General features: G+C 44.8%; 1 protein-coding gene across 4 annotated transcripts in view; it reads right to left on the bottom strand.

Annotated features, from left to right (window-relative positions):
* Positions 1–796: 796 nt before the first annotated feature.
* LOC105569647 (nephrin) overlaps positions 797–25,880 on the bottom strand; it is a 303,114-nt gene continuing 278,030 nt past the window's right edge. For 2 of the 4 annotated variants that reach the window (XM_012026276.1, XM_012026277.1), the window contains exons 8-15: positions 18,579–18,723; positions 16,686–16,816; positions 15,192–15,351; positions 13,646–13,945; positions 13,112–13,411; positions 8,343–8,585; positions 5,017–5,183; positions 797–1,928 (exon numbers count right to left, since the gene is read on the bottom strand). In XM_012026276.1, coding sequence (XP_011881666.1) covers positions 1,539–1,928; positions 5,017–5,183; positions 8,343–8,585; positions 13,112–13,411; positions 13,646–13,945; positions 15,192–15,351; positions 16,686–16,816; positions 18,579–18,723 — 1,836 coding nt within the window. In that variant the 3' untranslated portion in view covers positions 797–1,538. The remainder of the gene's footprint in view (positions 1,929–5,016; positions 5,184–8,342; positions 8,586–13,111; positions 13,412–13,645; positions 13,946–15,191; positions 15,352–16,685; positions 16,817–18,578; positions 18,724–25,880) is intronic. The other 2 variants (XM_012026278.1, XM_012026279.1) reach the window with 2 other exon arrangements.

The raw sequence follows: 25,880 nt of genomic DNA, 5'->3' as shown, positions 1-25,880 counted from the left end.
CGACATTGAGAAAATCTTCACGTCGGATTTTCGTAACTGCTGCGCTTTATACGGCGCGCTTGTTTCGCGTCGCGGCTCGCGGCGCGGAAATATTTTGCGGATTTTCGCGGAAATAAGTCGATCTTTCTCGACGCGGCGCGCGGATCTTCTCCGTTCTCCGTTTCTCCCGAAATTTACTGTTGCACTCGGCGCGACATAATCGACGCGATACGACACTCCGAGAAAGAGAAAGAAAAAGAAAGAGAGAGAGAGAGAGAGAGAGAGAGAGAGAGAGAGAGAGAGAGAGAGAGAAACGGAGAGAGCATATCGTCGATAAAAACGCGCCATTCTACGAAAATACACTCAACGCGACGATCTTCTTTATCCCCATACTCACTTTGTAATACAAAGTATACTCTCGGGATAGAAAATCTACATTCGCCGTTACGAGACATAGGTACATCGATTTTTCCTCTCGCGGCACGAACATACGTGGAACGCGGAAATCTAGGTTCTTTTTTTTGGACATGTTTCTTTCCATTCCGTCGGCCATTCAGTCAATCGATGGGATCTCGGATAAATATTCGTAGATTTTCAGACGCCGATGTTTTCAGAATCAAAAAACGATGACATCACGTATGGTGATGCTCTCCTATGAAAATTTCATTTCGCAATCGTGCGACCAGCAGTGCTACGTTTTCGACCAGTATCGTGTTAATATAATACATCAACACACGTATTCTTATTTGGCTTATTACGATGTAAATTATGATATAAATCTGGAGTGTAAATGTCTTTTTTTTTCTGAAAAATCCAGCATTGTTTCAATAAAAATGCTGTTGGTCACGGAATTCATTTTAAAATTTTACTAAACTGTTCTGGCGTACTTTCGTCATGTCTTGCCGAGGCTAAATGGAATATCTGAAAATTGGGCAGTGATAAACTTGATATATCTCTTTCGTAGATTTTTCATATGACATATGTACTCGGAACACAATGGAATGTCGAAACGAATGAATTTGGTTGCTGCACGTTATCCGATATTGGAATCTCTCGATATGTATTCTTCAAGATTATTTGGTCAGTCCTGAACGTTCGTATCATTAGCTACCTTGATAGGATCGCAAACCGTGCAAGTAGGTAGCGGTACAAAGACATCTAGCTCTTTCGTTCTATTATCCTCGGTGCATTCACGTGAGTCTTACCGAAGCGGCGGCTACCCGATCATTTTCCTCGTTGTACGGCGTCGTCAGTCACGATCAGAAAGTTCGTCCGTTTCAGACACGAGCGCTGCCACTCGTCGTCGGACGAAAGCCCGTAACGTCTGAAGACGAGCGATCACGTCGCTCGACGTGCGCGTGATTGCCTCGCGTTCGGACGAAACTCATAATTCACATTAGGTATACCTTTTCCCGGGAATTCGAGGACGTTACCTGGGAGAGCAGCGCAAGTCCAGGAATCGAAAGGTCGCGCACCACGAAGACGCGCACGATCGCCACGAGCCGGCGGCCATATCAGACGTAGTACTCGTTGACGTTGAGCGCGTCGGAATCGCGTCCCTATACGCAGCTCTCTTGGGTCGAGATCAGGGGTGTGCGGACGGTGACCACCTCTCTCGTCGGGTGGTGCTGCTTGCCGCTCATGACGGTGGCGACGGTGGAATCCTGGAGCACGTTCGCCGTCGTTAGAGGGGTGGTCGCGCATGACGGCGCGTTGGGGACGTCCAGTTTCGGCGGCCTGGCGTTGTGGTCGATGCAGGCGTAGACCGTGGCTTCCTTCGTGTACGGCTTGCCGCCCACGATCACCCCGAGACCGCCGCCGTAACCCTGAAGACCACTCAGACCGCCAACTCCGCCGCCGAGACTAGCCAGTTTGGCGTCGGTCGCCAGGGTCGACAGGGTGGTGGGTCTCGCTAGGCACAGCTCGGCGTACGTCACCTCCCCGGATAACTGAAAGAGGAAAATTGGGCCGCGTTGCACAAAGACCGTTCGGACGCGCGAGCGAGAGGGACCGTGTCGTAAAAGGAAATTTCGCTGGCCTTTTTAGCAAGACGAGGTTAATTAATTTATAGACCCGGCAAACAGACGGTTCGCAGCAGTTACTATCTATGTTACGTAACTGGTTACGTGATATATCTAGTAATGTTATGTAAATGCTACATCTGTGTTTACTGGGTAGCGATGGATCATCTAGCTAAGTGGCTAAAATGTTGATGGGAACATAACTGTGCATACTTGTAGTTCTGAGTAAGCTATGCGACAGCGAAAGACACTTTTCTCCTAACTCCAATTGAATGAGGTGCATCGAAACATACGATAATCGCCGGGTTCTACATGAGCCTTGAATCCGATTAGGGATTAAGTACGTGTATTGTTTTCATCGATCGAATCTGCCGCGTATTATGCAACAAGTCCGCTCGGATGTCTAATGACACGTGGGTAACAGGAGATTAAACCAATTTCAATACATTAGCGTTGGTTTATAGATGTGTGCGCGGGGCATAATCCGCCAAAGTAAATGCAGCCATTATACCGCGACGCGTACGCTCGGACATTTAAATAATCCCCTGTCCGCGAGACGGCCAACTTTCGCGATAGGGCCAAAGCGTTTCTAAGAAAACGAGTTTTCGCCTCGCGTTTTCGCTAGTCCCAGGACTTAGATAATACGGACGGGTCTAACTTGCGAAATTTTCACTCCTGAATATTCCTAAGGGACCGGCCTGGACTAGTTGGCTCGTATTACGGAAACTTTTGACGGCGAGAGTTCCTTCGACTGTTTAGAACGGCGAACCCTCGAGTGCCCGACGCCATTCCCCATAAATTGGACGCAAAACAACGCGGGGAATGTTTCCTCGCGATGGAACATTGGGGAAAAGGTACGACGTAGACGAAGTTGTTCGCGGGAGCGAGCCAAACTCGTCGGATTTTATCATGGAAAGGATCAAGAAGAAATCACGAGTTCCATAGATTTTCGAAGCGCAAGCTGGCTCTTGTGCCGCCTTTTACCACCATCTGTCTATATTTTCTATGGAAATCTATATTTCATCGAGATTTAGCCAACTCCAACAATTTTCCGGGTACTTGAGGCTACGAGGAATTCAACGCTGATAATCATCCATACCGCCAATGCTGAAAACGTTTTCACATTCAGCGGAAAGATTTCAACAATTGGCATTTAAAGGAAAAGCAACAATTAAGGGGGAAACGGAATACGAAAATCCTTAGCGATAATCAAAGTTTTCCACTCTGGAGTTTTGTTCCTGCCGAGGTTTTACTAACAGAACTTTAGATCCCCGCGGTAATTAGCAATTAATTTGGTGTGAAATTGAGGGTGAAGTTTCAGCGAATCGTGACGAAAGGAACTCAAGAGGAGATCGGAGAGAATTTGAAAGGCAGCCCGCGCGAACTTAACGAGGAGAGCGCGATATTTCGATTCCGACCGTTCGTCCTCGCGGCTTACGAATGTAAATTTCTTTCTTCGCGTTTACGACCCGTCGGTTAATCGCGTTGCACAAAATAATTCCATTTCGAAGAGATCGTTATTTGTAATCGTAGCGTTGGAATTTCTCCGACCTCAGAATGTCTCCCAAAATCGAGAAGGGACGTGGACAGTGCAATTTTCTAGTTTCGAACTGCTGGAAGCGTTGCTTTCCGGTGGAAACTTTACGCACCGCCATCCTCCCCGGATGGATACTGTTATTTCAAACTACACCGCTGGAGGACTTTCTTGAAAACGTTGGCTGAAGCTTTTCGCGAAGCTCGAAAGGAAAAGGGAAAACGACGCGACGGTACGACAACGGCCGTACGATTCGGCCAACTGTTTCGTTTCTTCCATTTCTTTGCACTTCACTTCCTCAGTTTCCCATCTCATTGGACGAACCTATTAACTTTATTAAAACGTCCTTCGCTTGCTTGACTAACGAAATTCTCGTGATTTAAACTATCGACTTTAATTGTTTAAAGTCTCTCTTTGCTGCAAGCGGTTCGTATTACATTCATTTCCCTCTCATGAAATCAGAACATCCATTTACACGTAATGGCTATAGCAACTATACTACGGCATATAGTTGTGCCGAGCGGGACAACAAAGTATAATTTAACATAGATTCTGAAGGGAATTGTTAGAGTTTGTTAGAGAATTGGCTTTCGCATTTGGCGGCTATTCACTAAAGTGTTCCGTGCGATTATAATACGCTATTCAATTCCTACATTATATCTTATATATTAAAATATAGTAACATTAAGACAATTGATATCAAAATAAAGTAGTGTATAATATAAAATATAACGTCTTGCAATTTTACGCGATTGACGACCGATGGAACAGAGAAACCTAATGAGAAAAAGAAATAAACGCACGGTGAGTTAGAAAAATAAAAGAAGTCGGAATACTGATACAATATAATCAACACAAAAAATACAATTTATAAAACATTTATTAATAACATAATAAACACAAACACAAATATATATCATATTTATTCAGTTATTTATTTCTATGGAGCTATGGATATGCACGGGAGAAGGGACATAAATCAGTGATTTGAAAGACCTTAACATATGCATTTTTATGAAATTTCAATGACATTCCCCATTTTCGTATTCGCCATGCTGGATTTGTCAATTTGAAATTTAATCATATTTGACATCAATGACCGTAAAACTTTTATATATGCATTTTTATGAGATTTTGATGAAATTTTCATTTTCCTGCCCGTCATATTGCATCTGTCATTTCGAATTTTGAAATTTAAACCTCGCATTTGATATCAATGCACTTTACAAAAGTTTCATATACATTTTTATAAATAGTATACGAGAAATTTCATTTATCTTAATATTTTCACGTCTGCTATACTTAATCTATTATTTTAAATCACACACATTTGGCATTATCTTAACAAAACGTTCATATATACATTTTTGCAATTAATAATTTTCAAACTGTGGCCAAATATCTATAGTATCGGTCGATATATGGTTCTTTCGCCGATATGAAAGGTCAAGGAAATTAGGAAACTTTCGAGGTGCTACTTACCGGCAAGGTTGGATAGTTGGTATATTCGTTATGCGAATAGGCGGGAAGTCCTTGCAGGTGATTATTCGTCTGCTGGGTCGGAAGGGACGACGGTGGAAGACCATCCGGTGTGTTTTGCGTTGCCAACGGTGTGCCGGAAGTCGAGCCGGTCAGCTGATAATCTGAATCTTTGATTTCAAGCACGTGAAAAATTGCCACTTTGTTTCGCAGCAAGATATTATCGACTTAGGTCTCGTTGAAAAGTTCACGTCTGCTTCTCAAAAGTATCTTGACATATCGATTAGAACTCGCAAGTAAACGTGAACTTTTCAAATAACGTGGTCAAGTTGTATGGCATTTATCAAAAATAGAAATGTATTCCTGACCTATTTTACTATAGGGCGAATATAAATGGTTTCCCCTGGTTCTTAAATAATTGATATAAATCGTGTATATACATACACATATGTGTGCACAAAAAATATAAATAAAAAATATAATATGTTCCTCCGCACGTCATAAGCTAATAATAACGGCTAATTCCAAGATACTTTATTGATTTAATCTATCTCATTAAGAATTAATTAGACGTTGCAAAATGCAAATTATTCATAGAGCTGGATCATTCATTGAAAAGAAAACCGCGATATACGTGTTCGTTATGCTATTAAACTAGTTAAATCATTAATTCACATCGTGATGACGTACTGAACTTTATCGTAATAAACTAATAACTACAAGGCATTACTAATGTATCGATACCTGGCTTAATTCATCGAGGAGCAGTATGCTAATGCGATATGTTAATTAAATAGTAATATGTACATAATCAGATATCGTTTCGACCGTGATTAAATAATTAACTAAGTAATATCGCGTCCAGAGTAATTCTCTTCATTAAGTTAACATTATACGTATATTTCGTTCAGACAACAAATTGGCGTCCCGAATATATTTCGGTCTCAATTATCAACACAAAATGTCCAATAATTATGAAGGAAATAATTCGCTTTCTTTTTTCCCTAGAAACACTCGCTGTCGATATTGCATTAAGTGCGTCGAAAAAGCGAGAAAATGCGTGTTCAAGAGATCGTGAATAAAACTCGACGTCAAAAAGAGCGCAAAGAATTTCCTCGTGTTGTAGATATAACAAAGCAATCGTCCGCGCGATGGCAACTATTCGAATGTTGCGTATCGGATTCGCATAAGCGAGCACGGTGAACAAGTCTCTCTCGTAATCGGTCGGGTAATTTATTAACAAGTTCGGGGTTAAGTTCTACGGTTACCAGCTGTATACTCAACCATAACCGCGTTCGCCAGTGCTGTTCCCGCGGTATTACTGCGAGCGATGTAATGACGCATAGCGCTACGCGTTGCTGTTAACGAATCGCGGCGCGTTCGCAATAGAGTCCGCTGAATTTTCGGTCTCGAGTACACTTGGTCAAGTGTTCTCGATCGCTGTCAATCAGATATTACGCTTGAAAGCCAGCGGCGGGCAATGTAGCTGATAAAATTTCCATGTCGAGTCAAACGTCAAACCCCCGGAACGGCAACGTTAACCCTGCCTCGTTTCCTTTCTTGTTTTTCCCTTTTTTCCCCCCCGTATAAATTCGATTCGAGTAAAAACCGCACTTCTGCGTGATTTAATATCACTCCAGCCGAATATCATTTAACTTTGTTATATTAAAAAATAAAAATATACACCGTTCAAATATCCCATTTGAAGATGTGTAGCTTATAAAATCACGAGATTGAAAAAGGTTAAGAGAAACGCATACGAAATTGTTTTATTGAAATAAAGATAGAGCAAAAGGAGGAACAAGAGAATTTAAACAGTTAGGAAATTCATTTTGGCGCAGCTGATTCTTTTTAATTACAATCCAAATGGTGTTTCTCAGGTAAATTTGCTAAAGCGTACGCAAAGAAAAGTGGGATAACCGAACACCATCTCGTTCATATGATGAGAGTAATTAAGCGCCTAGTATTATCTAATTTTAAAGACAGAGGATAAAGGAGAGAAAGCTGAAACATTATTCCCACGTGCAATTTGGACTTATGGCACTTTGTTATTATCGACGGCACGAAATCGAGTTTCTCTCGACGTCGTTGTATCTCATTTTTCTCGACCGTTTGCGTAACATCTTCGGCTTTAAGGACGCTTATCGGTAAATCGATTTTCCTACGTATTTGCTTCAAATTAGGACCAAATGCTATTAATAGTGTTATCTGTATGTCTGTTCGATTTTAAAAAATTCGATTCGTTATTTTTTTAGTAACTGTAACTAGATACTCTTACAAAGTAACTTTCCCAACCCTGATTACAAGATAGGGATACGTAGCGGTATCGTTTATACGTAATTGTAATCCGAAATTCTCCATCCGACGATATTTCAAAGCGTTCACAAAGGCAACATTGTTCGATCCTCGTTTTTCCCAAAGCGTGCAGGGACTCGATTGTTGAATTCATTCGAAGGAGAAACGTATGCGAAAATTCTGCTCTTATAGAAAAGTTGCAAGGCTATTCGTATGGTTTTTAGCCAATCGACTTTTAACTTTTCGGTAAGAGCAGATTGTCGCATACGTTTTTCTTTCAAAGCAACTCGAGAATCGCACCCTTGGTGTATACACATAAGAGCTGCGTTAATTGCGCAGTGTGTATGATTTACGCTAAAATGATTTACGCGACGTACAGAGACGGTCGCGCGGTACGGAAAGAAAGTCGAACGTGGGCAAAAACGCTACAGCCGATGAACTGTCCTTAAACCGAAAGTACAGCCGCGAACCCTTCGGGTACTCGCGATAAAAATACGGAATTTGTTTCATACGAGTGGAAGTTTTCGCGTTACTATTCAAAAGGCAGCGTGCCAGTAGGTGTGAACTTGCATCGCGTTACACCTCGTCTTTAGTCGCGGAACGCGGGACGCATACGTTTAAAATTTTCAGGGCGAAACGCCGCGTCGGGCGTGCGTCGATCGACGTATCCGCTGCCGCGATACGGGTTACGCGTTATTCGCCGCTATATACAGCGAGCATCGCGTTACTACACGCGATTTACGCGGCCAAATAATTTCGTGCATTGTCCGAATTCTCGCAACCGTGCGCTCCGCGTCGGGGGATACGCGCAGCGGATACTTCCGAAAAATTTTTTATATTTATGCGCCTACGTATTTCCCGCATAAAGCGCGCGTCAAACGACGCAAATATTAAACAGTTCGGCAGCAAAACTGGCAGGCGTGATATGTTTCATCAACGTCGTGCAATTTTTCGAGCGGCACAAAGCACTTCCACGGCCGCGCTCTTTTATTAACCATTCACCGTTCTCGCTGCACAAAGACAGCCCCCCCTACCTTTGTTGGTCGGCACGACGTCCGGATTTCTGTCGTCCGCGTCGTAAAGGTCCTCCGAACTCGGTGCGGTGGCCTTCTTTAGAGGTAAATCGCCCGGCCTTTGAGCCCGCCTCTCGCTCCTCATTCTCAGGGCGGCCAGGATGGCGACGGTGATGAGCAGGAGTGCGGCGACCACGCCGATCAGGCTCCCGAGTAACGGGGTGAACTCGAAGGGCACCGGAGTACCTGTGAACAAAACGCGCACTGCTCTCGTGCAAGTACGTCGATGCCAGGCTTTCTCTCCGCTCGCGCGGACATTGAGACGTCAAGGGGTTTACATTGAAAACAAAAAGAAGATATTCAAGTTAACAAGTGGAAAGGGGCAATAAGAGCCGAACGCCCAGGTGTTAGGTGCGGATGTAATATTAGATTTAACACTTAATAAAACTGAACTAGTCGAACGCTTCGATCAACCAATGTGGTCCTTTTCAATGACATATAACATATAACAAAGTAGATTACTTGTATCGCAACGTTAATAATTAAACGAAAGAAAGAAAGAAATATACACTAAGAGCAGGAGCTTGAGTTGTACAAATGATGATTGCAACACAAAACGAATGTCGCTCTATATGACAATCAACGATCTCACCCGGTGGTGGACATCGAAGGCTGTGCGCACATTGTAGTACATAAGAGAACGCCGAATACTTCGTACGGTATTAGGGAAGAAAGTTGTTACTCCATAGTATGCAAGTGAGCCCGTTGTGCATTGTGTAAGATGTTTTTTGAAACGCACATTTTCAACGCAACTATATAAAGAAACTACGAGTGTTTGCTTCTCATTGCCCCTTTCTGCTCATTAACTGGAATGTTTATCGACAGAGCCCTAACAATAAATTTATTAAGTGAAAAGAAAATAGTCCTTTTTCGGGCTCTGATGCTTGAAAGAAATTAAGTTACGACGATACGGCGAGCGCGGGCGGCAGTATGTTCGGCAACTAATGCGAATACGCCTCGTATACTTGTGTTCCGCGGCGCTTTTGTGTCCCGAAAATATTTCATTCGGCCGAAACAATAAACCGGCGGGGGTGCGCCCGGCGGGACAATTTTCCGGACGGGCTGCGAGGGTAAACGGGTTAAACGAGTTAAAGTCGCATTAAGCCGTAAAAAGATTCGAGATATTTGGCCCGCGCGCGAGAATGGAGCCATCTGACTACCTACCTACCTACCATTTCTAAGATTAATGAATTCGAATCCTTTTGATATCTCTCCACGGTTAAACACCGCTCCCGGGCGACGTTTAATTTTCCACGCGGCCGTCTTCCGCCACGTCTTCCCGTGGCCCGCGCTACACTCGCGCGCTATCGCTCCGCCCGTCCGTTTTTTAATCTCTTTCCTTAGCTCGGACCCTCCTGAGAGACATCGCTCGTAATTGCCACTCGTTTTAGTCACGAGCGACCGAGTGTTTTTACTCCGTGCTCCGATGCACAGCTAAAGTGCACGTTAATTTTTAATCAAGGCGAAAGTGCACCGGGGCACCCATGATATTTACCCGCCATCTACCTTCCATCGTCACCTCTGCTTTTCCCCTATTTCCGTTCTTAACTTTAGTTGATTTTCAGAGACGTGTTTTTGTTCGGCGATTTGTTCCAGCAGCGTCCTGCAGTCTCCTCGTAAAAGCCCGTTTCGAGCGATCTATAATTCGCGTCGGATTTCGGGATTGAGTGCTGCTTGTAATTTCGCGTGTCGCGCATTTTTTTTTTACGAGTGGACTTTAGAAAATTGTAAGTCGCAGCCGATCATTTTTCGTACTTGCCGACTGTGAGTGAGATTTTTCAATCACAAGGTTTTGCAGATATCACTAAAGACTCACAAATATTGGAATAATAAAATGAGCAAAGCCACTTTATACGATACAGGCAGCAGTTTGCCATTTCAGTCGCAAGGATGCTCGTTTCGTTCGGATAATAAATTGCATTGAACGCTATTGGATTACAGAAGGAGGTAAACAGGAGCGATATTTACTGATAATGTTTTTCTTTCATTCGCCATTGCTTTGTTGCTGCGAAAATTCGGTTGATCTGGCGATTTCGATCGATTCAAATTGTTAGTTTTATCCGCGACAATCGTTATTGCGCCGGGCCGCTGATTGACTTTCTGCGGGAAATGTCGTACGCCGCAAAATCGTACTCGACTAGCTGCAAAACAAACATCGCGCCACGCCACCGTTAAATGCCGATGATACCGCGCGTGACGAATTACAAATTATGTTTTTGTCCCGTGGGGTACCTTGTTTATTTTCCGTAACGCGAAAGAACTTTTAATATACACACTCCCACCAATAATATTTGCCGAACCGCGCGCGATATGGTACGGTGCAGTCGTAAGCCGGAAATTTGCACATCGCGGAAGTTTGCGTACGCGGTAAATGGAATTAAGCCCGTCCGCGTCGCGAGTATTTGATCGTATCGCGGAAATAGAGCGCTCTCTTCTCGCTTTTTTCCCTCCCCTCCCCAACCCCCGTCCCCTGGATCGATCAAATTAAAAACTGTATGGGTAGAGATCGAGGGCGAGAGAGGGGGTCGGTTCTCTTCGCGGTGTATCCGTGCCACAGGGAGACCCCGCGCGAGGCTGTGCATGCGGGTCGCACGCATCACGCGCCACGTGCCAATTTGTATTTCACGCCGAGGGCGCGAAATCGGGAGGGGCCGGAGGACGAGATTTCAGAGGCGCTGTTTCCTGGTCGCGCTCCAGTTTGGGGCACGGCCGCGCGGACGAGGGAAATCGCGGCGCGGTCTCCGCGCGCGGGAGGCGCGAGACGGAGGCGGAGACGGTGGCGCGGACGACGAGCAAGGCTGCTGATCCCGGAATTTTATTAAAGTTTCACACTCGTCCGGCTCTCGCGGGCGAGAGGATCGATTTTCGAAGCGACTACTCCGCCCGCATACGTACGCTTTATATACCCGGTGTATATACACTACCGGGTAGTGCGCGGCGCGACGGGTGCACTCGCCTGAATCGCACCGTGGAAACTGACCGAGAGAGCAATTTCACTTGTAAATTCGTCCCAGGCCCGATATATATACACATATACATATATATATAATATATACATATATATACACGCGCGCGCGCATATACACACACGTGTATGTGCGCCCGGGTCGAGCATATCCGTTCTAGGGGAGAGCGGTAGATCCTGAATCTCTCCGCGTCGGTCGAGATCCCGCCGCCCAGAAATCTACGGAATGAATGCGGCGGGCGAGCGAGGGATGGATTCGACGAGATCCATCCACTCTTGGGCGTCCGGGCCGGGATCAACCGCGTGGGATTCGTCGGCGGTGGCTCAGCCAGCGCGCGCGGCTCGCCTTTCTTACGGGCGCGTAAGTCGACCGTACCACCCCCGCCCCGTCGCCCCCGTTTACGAGATCCCTTTGTCTCTGCGGCGGGATATATTGTCTGGTGCGCGGCCCGGCCGCGTCGAACGCGAGACTCGAGAGTCGTATGCAAACGAACGCTCGCGGGAGGGCGAGGTTTGCCGAGGGGGGGTTCTCTCTCCGCGATCAACCCCTTTCGTAAAGTTATATCAATTTTCCGTGATTTTACGGCGAGTAATCGCGCGGGGGTTTCCGTCGGCGTGTCGCTCCGCGCGGTGACGTTCGCCGAGGCGATTACATCGCTCGCGGGGACGGAAAGTTCCGCGTTACTCTCATAGATCTTTCCCACTTTCGTAATTACAGGTGGACGACGAGATTAATTCTCGTAATTACTCATGATGTACCTGTCTCTGACTAATTGTACCGTGCAAATATTATCCATCTCTCCCGTCTCCCCGGCGGGGCGGAATTTCTCCCCAGTCCTTACTGGGACACGGGGGTGAGAGGGAAGGGGTCCTGCCTACTTGGCGCGGGTATCGAATCGGGAAAACGAGCCACGGTATCGAAGGAGCGCGAGGTAAATCCGGCCGTGGCGTTTTACGCACCGGCGGAACTGCCTGGTGACCAATTTTTGGCCGAAACCGTTTCGTGCAAGTGGATTGGAAAACGTCGGAATAGATTACCACTCGCGGCGGGCGGACGGCCGTTCCGTAGAACAATCCACATACACCGACGCACACGTCGCGTAGACATAACTTGCGTAATATCCAGCCAGGTGATCGCGCGCGAGTGTGTCCGTGTGCGCGCGCGCCGATTGAATTTCTCGAGCCAGATGCTCAATTTTGGCGGTGAAACCTTTCGTATGGTCCAAGTGGTCTTTAGCTGCGAGAAACGACCGGCCGGGTATATCGAGTCCGACTCGGGGATTCGGATCGGATGAGCGGATTAAAACGTTACACGGACCAATCCGCGCGGGTCCGTTCGATTTCGCTAATTCGATTAGCCCCGGCGTCCTCCGGCCACTCTCATAATTTATGGAGCGACGCTGTGCCGGTAATTCGTCCGTATACTCCTAGCGAATTGCTTATTTCGGCGACGCGGAATGCGATCGATAGCGTCAGGCCCGGGGCGACCGGTTGTCTAATTCCGACACTGTCAATCATCATTAATCTCGATCGAACTAACGTCAATTACGGACCTGTGCGGGACATCGTGCTCCGCGGAAACATAAGGATTTCTCGACGAATCGTCGTTTCGTTCTACAAAGTCTGCCCGCCGCTATTTTTTTTACCTTACACTTTTATACCAAGCAACGTAATTGCATTCGTCGCTCGAAGTAACGCGGAAGAACCTCGTTGTCAATCTTCGCGACACTGTCGGAATAAGGGGAATATTTCTGGCACAACTTACCAGTCTGCTTCTCGGCGACTTTGAGCGTGAAACCCTCCAGCAGCGTCGGCTCGCTCCTCCCCTTCGCGTTCACCGCGTACAGAATCATATTCAGTACCTTGCCCGGCTCCAAGCCCTGCACGGTGAAAGCCGCATTCTCTCTGGACGTGACGTTGGCCTGTAGGACCCCCGTGTGCTGATCGAACACTTCAAGGAGGAAGTGTTGAGGCTGACCACCGTCGAAACCAGCGGTGCATTCCACCGAGAGCGATTCGGTGGTCTGGTTGGTCAGCGTGCAGTTGTACGGGGCTTCCGGTTTGCCTGCACGCGCCATTAACATTGTTTACAATTCTCCGTCCCTCCCGTCGTCTCAATGAAAATTATTTGGATGATACTGATTTAGCAACAGACAACGCGGTTCCGGCGCGGCGTTGCGAAACGCTCGGCATGCAGATTCGCAGAACGCTTCCCGGAACTTTTCCCGGAAATCCTTAGCGACTCCGAGAGGTCGCCCTAGCGGGGGCATTGCCGGTATACAACGTGTGCGTTACATACCCGCAGGAATGATGTGAAATATGCAGGCATTCTTCTGCTGGCCGGCCGTGTTGCTCGCCCAGCAGAGCACGGTGCCGTAGTCCATTTCCGTGACCGGCCGGTATTCGAGGATGCTCTGGGTATGTCTGGTCGAGTTCTTGTAACGCGACTGCGGCACCTCCTCCTGCTCCTCCGTATTGTTAAAGGCCCAGCGGAAGCTGTCCGGCGGCGGATACGCCTCGACTCTGCATATCACATGAGCGTCCTCGTGCCTCGCCACCCCGTAGATTCGCTTTTGATCCGGCACGCAGATCGGTTTGTCTGCCGAGAGAACGAACCGGGAGCGGCTTTATTATAAGATGAACCCCCTGGACTTTCGTTATATTTTCGATTTATCGAACTTTCGGAGAAACTCTACGGCCAGTACGCATAGTCGGATCTTATATTCAAGACTGCCCCGAGATCATCTTTAGATTCTCCCTAGCCGATGAAATGTTCCGTACATCTTTGGATGAATCCAAGACTGTCTTAGGTCCGACTATAAATACCGCCCCACGTTTCTCTCGCCCCTCAATTCGACTTAACGTTTTTAGACCTTAACGCATTGGCGGCTCGAAAAACATTCAAAGTCCAAGACGTGCGGCTCGAGGGTAAAAATAAACATTTATCGCTGATAAATCAAAACGGCCTGTTCTTACAGTGAACAACCGCAACATACGATATGGTGATCGAGGACCGAGAAGTTTACGCGCATTTATTAAAAGCGCGAGGGGCGCGGGACGAAGAAGGGATGACCACCGCCTGGCTTTTCGAGGGGAGATCGATGGGCATTATTCGCTCGCTCGCTTGAATAGTTTCCCCATTTTTCGCGGCGGAGTGAGTAAACGAAGGTCGAACGGGGGGCATGGGGGAATCCCAGTTTGCCGGTTCGGAATAATTTGTTGGCTCGCTGTGGATCGTCCTATTTTTCTGCCGCCACCCCCCCTCTCCTCTCCCCGTTCGCCTATCGTTCATCCCTGCGCCCCCTCTCAACGTGTTTTTAATGAATAATCATGCCGGCATCTTGATATTTGACATTTATTCACGAATAATGTCCCCGAAGCCTCGTAAACCCGGTGACCAATTACGCGGCTAGGCTGTCGCGATTCTCCCCCAAAGTCACCTGGAAGGCGCTTAATAACGTCGCTATTTAAATGTCAGTCATCGGTTGCGTTGCCGTGTCGTTTACATCGTATTACGTTGAAATATTTGCGACGTTGAGCACCGCTTTGACGGGCAAAATAATTACGGGGATTTCGGGCGGAAAACGGAGTAATCGAGCTGGCTTTATAAAGAGCGAGCGAGGGGAGGCAGAAACGTTATTTTCGGCAAAGAAGGTCGAGCAGTGTCGGGGAGAAGATTTAAAGTTGCTCGAAACGAGATTCCTTTTTCGTACAAACGATGCAACGGGTTTCCGTCGGCGTGCAACCTTTATCTGCATTTTTGCCGCGCGACGGATATACATTTTTGCGCTATACACACACGCGTATATACATGTGCAATATCAATGATGGCGCGGGATACTCACACATGATCTTAAGCTCCACGATGTTGCTGTAGCCGTCGCCTTCGACGTTGCTGGCGACGCAGGTGTAATTTCCGGCCTGGGACCGATTCACCTCTCTGAGTGCCAAATCGTATTGCTGGACTATCACGCCGTTCTTCGCGTTATTCTGAATCACGTTGCCCTGGAACAATGCGCATTCGCGATTAGATCGGAATGCCATTTCGCTATTTCTCTCGGCTGGTGTCTTTATTATTTCCAATCTGCATGGCACAATACCATCGTCATTGTCCCCGGAAACTCGCGACTTATTCTCGTGCGTACAAATGTGCGCGGATCAACCGCTTTACTCGATACTCGAGCGTGTCGAGACAAAGGGGCGCAAACCGCGATTTCACCGAGCGCAAAATAATTTAGAGCCTTTGTCCAGGTGAAATTCGTCGAGGGTGAAAGTAGCTTTGCGATAGATGGGTTTCGCCCGGGACGACGGGGATGGGATTTTACTTAATTAAATGGGGTTTTATTAATATCGAGTTAATTAACTGCTGCGCCAACGGACGACGACGGTAAAGTTGGACGTTTCGCGTATTTACAAAGCATTTATGGACACCGTGCCATAATATAACGTACTATATTAAACAATACATAATGACGCCGACGACGTGGAGATAGGAAGGATGCGAAACGTGAATAGACATTGTCGGCGAAAAGCGGGGAGAAACGACGCGTAATGAGATCTGCGAATATAACGTCGATGTAAAAACGGCGTCGGCGAAGCGAGCGAGTATTATACCGCCGTTTATATCGGCGCAGCGTTCAGCGTCGACTAGTGCATCTTCGGAGCCGGTCTTCGAGTAACGTTGAAGATGAAGCTTTCGTGTGCCGCGTGCAAAGGAAAACCGCAATGCGTTCGAGATAAAATTTATTGAAACGAAATTTATTAACCACGTATTCCATTCGGAAAATCACGTTACGATCGTTTCGAGTAAACACAGTCGCGAAATGGTCAGTAAAAGTGCACGTCTCCGCTGCATATAAATAGAAATTTAATTAAGGCAAAGGACGAGCTAATTTTATAGATGCACTTAAGATTATATCAAAGGATACTCTTTTGCGTAATTGCGTTACGTTTGCGCTACGCTGTTTCGCAAGTTGGGTAATATTTAGAGAGGTAGGAAAGGAGGTTTTAGGCATGCGGAAAGTTTGTTTCCTATTTGTCGGTTACGGCTGCAATAGCCATTATTCTGAGCCAACAATTTTAGCAACTATTCAAGCGTAAATATATCACTCGGGAGAATCCAGGGGTCATTGTTCATACTCAAACCTGGGCTTTTACCCAATTCGAATAATGCATTTTTATCCGCGATTCCGTCCCGCACAAAAGTTTCGGTATCGGCTTATTCGCATTGCCGTGCTTAAAATTTTTAACGACGTATACACGAATACGGATGTATTCACAACAGAAAGCTTTTGTATTTCGTATCTCGCGTACGGTATACTCGACAATTTTTGACTTACATTGTGTTTCCACACGACTTTGTAGGCACCCGGATTCGCATGAACCTTGCATTCAAAGTATACATCATCGCCTTCCTCGATGTCATCCGGGTTCATGTTCGAACCGAGCTGAAGGTGCAGAATTGGGACAACTGTAAGAAAAAGGAAAACATTGATTGACCAATGTAGAAAATTGCATGACGACCCACGGCTGGCAAATTCTAATTAAAGAAATTCATTGCGAAAAATATTACCTCAGCCAGGGTTTGAACCTGGACCTCCCTACACTCTGTGCGAATTCCTGATTGTTTCGCGAATCTTTTTGAAACCAGACAACGATATCTTCAAGTAGTTAGCTTCAATTATCTCAAGGAAACTTGGTTCTAATTATTTGATAGGTCATTGAGACAATCGTATTGCACATGTTGCATAAGTAAACGCAAGTGGTTGTCCGTGCAAGCACTAATTTTAACGAGGAAAATAATAATTGAAGTGGACATCGCAATTAGATCTATCTAAATTTACTCGCTCCGGTTTATTAGAACGTACGAAAGTATCTCTTCAGTTTCAATATCCAAATTCGTGGAATGGAACTTGTAACTCGTTACAACATAATCATCCTTTACGAGAATCCGACTCGGTTTGTGTCGGAAACGGCACAGTGAAACTTGTCTCGCACCGCACTTTGAAATTTGCGAGCGTCGAGATGCCGCGGCAGGCAAATAAATCGGGTCGCGTTGGTCAGCCGCGCCGAACGTTCCATTTTGGCCCCGTCGTTGACGTCTCGTTATTGTGATTACATTCGCGTTTGCGCGAACGTAATCTATATCGACGGCCTTGTTTCGGCCTGCCAGGCTTTTAACCCGTTTACCGTGTTCGATATACATACGGACGGCGTATGGTGCCGCACGGTCGCCCGGCCGTACCGTTATGTACACGTGTGCACGCGCGTTGACGTATGCCGCGCACGCGAATTTTCCGATGTGTCGATTGTACGGAGAGACGACACCCGCGCGACGCTCGCTTATGAGTTTACGGCTTTGATGAATTACTGCCAGCTTGTTTTTACGCGTTGACGCGCGCGTTTAATGCGCGACAATTAGGATTTAAATCTCTGAAATGCGTTTGCATCCCCGGCTACTTCCCTACTAAAATCTATTACGTCTCTCTCGCGAAGGAAAAAATTTTCAGAAAAATATTCGCAGCGGGAGCTTGTTAAGTGAAATTTCTCGGATAAAGAGAAATGTTTATAGCACGTATACAACTTTATCTCCGGTAGACTTAATGTTTGTCTTCATAGTCGTATAAAAATAAAAAGTATTATATATATGTTATGTATTTCTACTGTTTATTATATACGCTAAGAGATATTCTTTATCCGTTTTTTATCGCCCAGCAAGCGTAAGAGAGGAAAATGGCCAGTCGCCCGTTATTATCCTTTAATACGGATCGAGCACTGTTGGTTCGTTCGCATAATATTGATGACGGTGTGTTAATGAATAATGATATCAGTGATAATAATGCTGGCTCTGCAGAGCATATCGTGTTGCCATTACTAATATGTAAACTCGTGGTCTACCTCAGCCATCGGTTTGTGATCTGATATTATCCTCGTCCGATTTTTTATTTTACTACGTATATCAATATCATATACGCAGTGGATCGTAATTATTCCAATTATGCATATGATAGCATGCATATGTTCTCATAATATCCAGCAAAACAATTTACGTTATTATTATGTGTTAGATGCAAGACAAAATGTATCGTTTAGGTAATCTATACAGTCGCTGGATACCATTGTCGGATCATTCCAAGTTCCAATTGGAAATCACTGGAAAACTTCTGACTTTCGTTCGCCGTTTGTGTTCGATTTCATCTATTGCACGTACATCAGCGAGAACGTGTACTTACAAAAAACGTTCAGCTTCCACGTGTCTTCCGCTACACCGCCGTGGACTTTAGGGTTTTCAGCCCTGCACGTGACAACTTTGTCGTGATGTGACAGAGTAGGCTGAAACGACAAGATGGAACTCGTCATGTTACCATCCCGCGACACCTGCAACAATCGCAATATCCCTTTTATTAGCGCAATTATTAACTTATTTGTCATCGATTAAAATATTTTGTACATGTAAAAAATGTATATCTCTACAGATAATTCAACTCTATTCCAATTTCACGAAAGCGATGGAAAAATTTCATTTCTACGAGAATTGCAAAGCACGGTCGCAAGGTAAAATGATTCGGCTGCACTATTCAAAATCGAAATTACTATAACCAAATCGGTTCGCTTCAGACATTTTGATATCCGTTTTCCCAAAATCCTTTAAATGTTAAATACGGGGTTTTTTTCTGCTATTGCAGCGGCCTAAGTCTCAACTCCAGAGACACGAGATTATATTAAAAATTGTTAATTTAATATTATATTAAATTTTTTAGGCGTCTCGAGTATCGGATTTATGAAAGATTAATATCATAGTCGATACTGAAATCATAATTATGTATTACATATTTTAATGTGCCTTATGTCGCGTCGGTTAATTACTTTCCCGATATTTTTTGCCGTAGCACGCCTATTTAAAGTGCGCAAGAGTACGAGTAATTAAATCACGTGTGCCGTACTGTAATATTGGCTAATACTTAATATCAAAATACTATTTATTCGTTAATCGGAATAACAATAAATGAACAATCTGCAGCAACAGCAGCTATATCCACTCATTGTCAGCGACGATACGGCATCAGCATTTTATTGAATATTTCGCGCATACTGTTACGAGAATTAATTTGCAGGCGCTTCATTAAAGTTTCGTCGCTAATTAGTGTCGAAGCCAGATATCGCGCATGATAAATGTAGAAAATGCGATACGCGCATTTTAACACGGCCGCTCGCACGAGGAAAGAAGCGTTCGCGCACTGAGATAAGCTAAGTGCCTTTGTGCAATTTCATAAATTATGCGCAGCCCTAATTTCGCTAAAAAGGTAGCCCTCGGAAGGATAGCCCTAGTAGGTGTAATTATTCGTACTCGCGCGCGAGGCAGCATGCGTTTGAGGTAAGGGTTTATAAGCCAAGCGTTAATCCGGCGATAAGTCTTAATGACCGGACGAGTCAGTCCAGGAGGCGTTTATCACCCGCCGTTGCGGGTGGTGTAATAGGATCTGGCTTTCACGTGAGTATTTCACCCTTGCCGCGAACGCAACTTTAACGTGCACGAAACCGGCTACTGTATTTACGCAAATGTACGCGGGCCAGGTGTCTCGTCGGAAAACATGTAATTATCAAACGTGTATGCACGATCGCTCCTTTGATGCGCGCGACCTCGCACTGTTTACGATACACGTGAGGATCCTCGTTACACCCTGCACAAACATCGCGTATTATACTTAAAAAAAGGACCGTCTACATTGGAAGTAAGCGGTAAGAAGTACGAAAGCCTAACCTTTACCTTTCAGTGTAAAAACTAAAGTACAGACATAATTTTGTAAAATATTTGTAGCACTGGTCGAACCGCGCTATAATTCGCCGAGAGTAAGCGTCAGAGCTGAAGTAGGAGTGGGAAATGGAAATGATTCATTTCCTTACTCCTACTCTCACGCCAGGCTTACTTCATCTATTGTAGACGATCCTTAATGCTGCGCTTACGATTTCACATTTCAATCTTCGTGAAACTTAATCGAGGACAATCGTATCACAAATATCTCTGAATCGTGATAGTTTTTAAATTAATGCTCGTTCTTTACGATTAATATGTTTTGTACATACACACGTGCGGTCGCTTTACCGTCATTCGTGTGATGGAACTCGAGCGGGCAAGATAATGACACGAGCCGTTCGATACGTATCATCGTATTACTCCTCGATATGCGACCGCAACAAGTATCAGAACACACCAAACACGATTATTTCCTATGAGCAATTAGCGATTACCGCGAGGTTAATTAATTCTCGCTATTAACGACTCACAACTGTATCGAGGCTATTTTTCAAAGTAGATCCTTCTTTATTCAACAGCAGGGATCGAGACGCTAAGAGATGGGAATTATACATCGTTACACGACTTAGAATTCTTATTTTTTTAACCCTGCTTGGAGATTCGAATGTACCATTGCATGTCCAAACATCTTTACCTGCAATTTGCTCGTATTTTCGGACTGACAATGATAGCACGGAGTAATGTATGGATATCGGGCTAAGTAATTCAAATGACATATAAAGCTCCAATAAAAAAAGTGCATCGCTCGTTTATTAATACGTGTGTTTTTTAAATACGCGCGGGCAATACTGAATTTTGATTGTGTATTTTTCGACGGTTTATTGCGTCTTAATTAGCCATAAACTTTATTAATCGTATCATGTATCGCATGGTATCAGAATGAAATTGCATTTATAAATTTTTGGGTCATTAACGGAATATCGAGGGTATGGAACGGTATCAACTCCGAATTGAATAGCGTCACGATGCGTTTAATTAGTTCTATTGTAATTAACTTCGCATTTTAATGTTTGTCAATTGTGCGTGGCACGAATTTGACGTTTGTAAACCGGTGATTTGTTAAAACTATCCGTTGTAATGCAATATAATTGGATTAGTAAGTACATTAAAATTTGGAAATGAAAATCATCATTTCCATTCAGACGTAGAAGAAAGAAAAATGTGAAATGCCCACTGATATAAAAATTTAATTTTTTTACGTTACAATGACTATAAATGCCACACACACACAACAATAAATACAATTAAACATTTTTTCGCAATACATTTTCTGTAATTAGAATTGCCAGTTGCGTCGTTTAACAATTTTTCTACATTGACAATTAATGGATTTTATATCCCGTCACATCGTACTATAATATACAATATCTATTAAAAGAATATATTATAATAAATGTAGAATAAAAGACGTAATCAAAATTTTTTTTTAAATTAAGTTGAATCATAAGATGTTCGAAATTTCAGTTGCAAGTAAAAAATGTGCCGATATCTCGTTGCTATGCAAATTTTTTTTAATCTACGAATGTTGATTTTCTCTCTGAAATATGAGTTTTATGGAAATCAAAATAAATTATTTATAAAATTATTGTAAAAAAAGAGACGAAGAGAATTTGTCTGAAAATTTTTTTATGAAATATTTCTAACTTTCAACGAAATTTCATTCAAATATTTTCCGTGCCAAAACCACGCGAAATTCACCATACTTAAAAGTGTTCAAAGTCAAGAATTTTAACAGTACAATATTTTGGGAAACTTAAATGTAATGCACGACTTGTGTCGGCTATGTATGTACGCCAGGTTACATTTACGCTTATCGTATTTGTCAGGTCGTTCCACCATTTATCTTTCTTTAACATCAGTCATTTTAATGGAATTTATATCGTTCTAAATCGAGCGACTGCACAGAGCATGTGCAATATGAACTTAGAATTTTGCACTTTAGAAATAAAGGAAGAGATAATGGTTTCGTGCACGTAATAAAAATATTATAAATCTTGCGATTGTTTCTAGTGCGCGATTAAAATCATGTTAATACGTTTTCGAAAAAGCACGCAACGTTTCAGCGATTTTCCCAGAAAATAGGCTGCAATAAAAGCGTGGCGTAAAAGCGCGAGATCATTTAAAAAGAGGGAACAGAGCATTGATATATCACGCTATCTCAAATTTATAACACGCAACTAAACCCACCCGGGGGTGCTTGCAGTTTTGCGATTCCTCCGGCACATTCCAGTCGATATCTTTCGTTACAAGATACGGCGCTCTCGTCGAGCGGAGGGCGATAACACATCGGAGCAGATTGCCCCGGCGAAAAGATCGAAACTTTTGGACCGCATTGTACGTACGTGAAGCCCAGAACGAAATTGGCTCGAAATTCGTGCGGCGGTCATAAATCGGCAAAGTCGAATCACCCACTGCCAACTGTACTGTCCACAATCCACCCTCTCTTCCACCCTTGCCGCGACTCCGCCCCCCCCCTCTCTCTCTCTCTCTCTCTCGATCGCTCGCTCTCCCCTTGCGTTTACCGTGCCTCGATATGTCTACCGGTACCGAACTTCATTCGACACCGCGATATTATGACGTATAACGCGAGATAGCGCGAACGTGTCAGAACTGGATGCCGCCTGCCTCTGACCGAGCAACAACGTGATCGTTATTTGCGGTGGGAAATATCAGCTCTTTGGATCTCCGCCACGAGCGGATCATCGTCGATCATGGCCGGTCGCGCGACACCGATCGAATCGGCGAATCGTTATTGCAAAATCCGCGCGTATGAGCGGCGGCGTAACCGGAGCTCTCGCGTACCTGCGCTCATTTTTCATTCGGAAGGTTTTACTGCATCTCGATTATGCACGAAATAGCCGGCGAGAGAATGGTTGGTTACATGAAATTCCCGCGCGCGGAGATCACGTATCTCTTTAGCGTTTCTTCCGTCACAATTTATCGCGGGCTTCTGCAATCGCGCGATTTGCACGTATTTTCTTTTATGGCTTTATATCTTTAAAATTGCGCAAATTATCGCGCGAATTCAATAGGAAGACAAAACTGCCGTTTGTCAATGTAAAGGTGTTGGAATAACGCGCGTGAAATCGAGTTTCGTAGAAACCCCCGTGAATTTTTCCAAAGAATCATGGATAAGACAATGACAGAGGAGAACAATCGAAGCAGATACAGTTAACTTTCCAGCGCTCGTTTCGATTTCATTCCGACGAATTGCGTTCTAGAAGGATTTTCTGGTAAAAGCGTTCAACAGAGATAATGATAAATCGATGCTTTACGAGAATTCAAGCACGCTGGCAATTTCATCATCGTTGCGCGAAACGACCCAGACAAAAAGTGATGCTTTTGACTTGATCGCCTACTTTTACCTCTAAATTAAAATTGCGTTCAATACGAAACGATTAACGTATAAAATATTTCCAAAAAGTATTCGACCTTTATTTTTCACTTCACCAGTCCGTAATTTGGAATCCCTTCGTGAAAGCCTAAACGAAGGCTGATTAAATATCAAACCGGATTAAAACTTTCTAAATTTAACGATTATCGGTTTGAAGTTTACAGAGGGAACAGTGTCGGCGGCTGATATAAAATCTGGGATTTCGATCTCGCGTAATAATGAGCGAAGGACTCAATCGTGAAAGTAATAGAGGGAGGAGCAATAATAATAAACTAATAGTAAAATATGATCGTGCACGCTCTCCCGTGTTGCTCTATTCTCGCTACTATATATCTCTCTCGGTATTCAGATCTGTCATAGAACTATTGACATCGCGGGATGATGGATGGTAGCCATCGCTTCATAGCTACACATGTACTATACTGTCTATATTGGATAACTTCGTCCTGCTCTTAGGTCAAAGAGGCTTACTTAACGTCATTTCGAAATCGCATTTATCATTGCTCGACTTGTGCGATTAATTGGAGCAGAAAAAAAGGGCGAAAGTGCCATCGCGAATTGTTTCATTGTGTACGTTAAAATGTATTAAAAAAGTGTACCGTATCTGTAACATTATTTTTACAATATAAAATTACACGTCGGTAACCAATCGTAAGCTCGCTAGAGCCGAAAAAATGTGAACTATATCGGATCGCCGATCCGAATGCCCGCGCATCTCGAAAGGGGCCGATAAATTTTTTTCAGTTCACTCGTAAAACGAGCCGAATCACTTTGTGGAATGACCGATTCAATTACGTACGCTTGCAGTCTGAACGGAACACTTTAAAACTTATATACTGCCCGAGACGAGCGGCGTGTATATCGAGATTCGAAACGCAGTTTAGCGGCGAAGCCGGGGAGGGAAGCGCGGCGAGTCAAAGAATCACGTTTCAGGAAGAGTTTTCGCCGCGGAAACGCAAGAAGGGCGTAGATCGATGTTTGTACGCCCGGAGTTCGAGTACGTATAACGGAGGAGTTTCCGCGTCGTCCGGAGAGCGGGCGAGGCTCAAAGGGCGAGAGGGAGGAAGGGGGCCTCGCGCCCGAGGCCGAGGTGGGTCGGAGCGAGAGCGCGAGCATCACGAAAGCATCACGCCGCTATCCGGTAATTGCGCCATGGCGTGTCAGAGGGGATGCTTAATGGCAACGATGCAAATACCGATACCGGCGTTAATGCCAGTGATTTCGCGGCGCACGATCGAAGAAGAAGCCCGCGCGCATCTGGGACACGAAGAGACGGACGCGAATTTCGAGTCTCCTTCGAGAGAGACGGTCAGACCTCATTAGAACCTTTGCGTTAGTCATTTTCGCTGTCCACGTTATTTTTAGGATCCTCCGATATGTCCACATCTCTAGCTTCTTCATCGCGGCCACTCTAAGTGTTCAACTCTCCACGCCATTATGTTTAGATAGAGACCCTGTAATCAGAGACTGGCCATAAGAGTTCGTCAAATTCCCGCGCGTGAGAGAGAAACGTAGGCTATCTCACTCGCGGAAATTTGATGAACTCTTACGGCCAGTCTCTGATTATAGGGTCTCTAGTTTAGAATGTTCCAAAATGTCTAAAAATCACATTTCTTTTATCACCCCCTCGCGGATCGTTTGCAAAGTGGACGCTATGGGGGGGACGCGACGGTGTATTCGCCGACGTTGAATCATTCCGCGACAGCGGCAGGTTGGCGTGACCCCAAGACGAGGCAGGAGTTCCGCCGAATAAGAATTTCATACGTTTGAGATACGCGATATTACAAATAGAAGATCGGCGTAACACGAGGAGGAGATAATGGTGATCGATCGCCTCGCTATCGATGATACCATTAGCGCTGGCGCGGGCTAGGTGGCGAGGAGGAAATAGCCGCGCAACTACTACGACCAACTATTTTGCTGTTCGTTCCACTTCGGTGAATAGGAAATTATTTCACGGATCGCGTCGTTTGTTTCTGCCGACCGTTCCCGCCGACAACATTTTGACACAACTTTGCTCGCGCGCTACCACCGTTTTATCAATCGAATCCGAAACGAGTATCGAGTGTCGAGCGTTTTTTGGCACTCGTAACGGTTACGTGAAACCGAACGCGGAAATGGAGTAGTCATTGTACAAAGAAATACGAGAGCCCACATTTTTGCTGAGTAAATTCTTCAAGTGCTTTGCACTAATTAATTATCCCTTCGTCGGGAATGGATACGTTTCATACGTTCGTAGAAAATATCTCTTACATGAAACGCATAGAAAGTGGAAAGGCGTCGCAAGTATCTAGACTGCACTTTGTCCCAGGTAGCACACTGTCG

Source organism: Vollenhovia emeryi, unplaced genomic scaffold (assembly GCF_000949405.1).
Source record: "Vollenhovia emeryi isolate VEMERY1.0 unplaced genomic scaffold, V.emery_V1.0 DF939123.1, whole genome shotgun sequence".
NCBI lineage: Eukaryota > Metazoa > Arthropoda > Insecta > Hymenoptera > Formicidae > Vollenhovia > Vollenhovia emeryi.
Note: the sequence above shows the minus strand (reverse complement) of the source record. Positions and strands in the feature narration are given on the sequence as shown.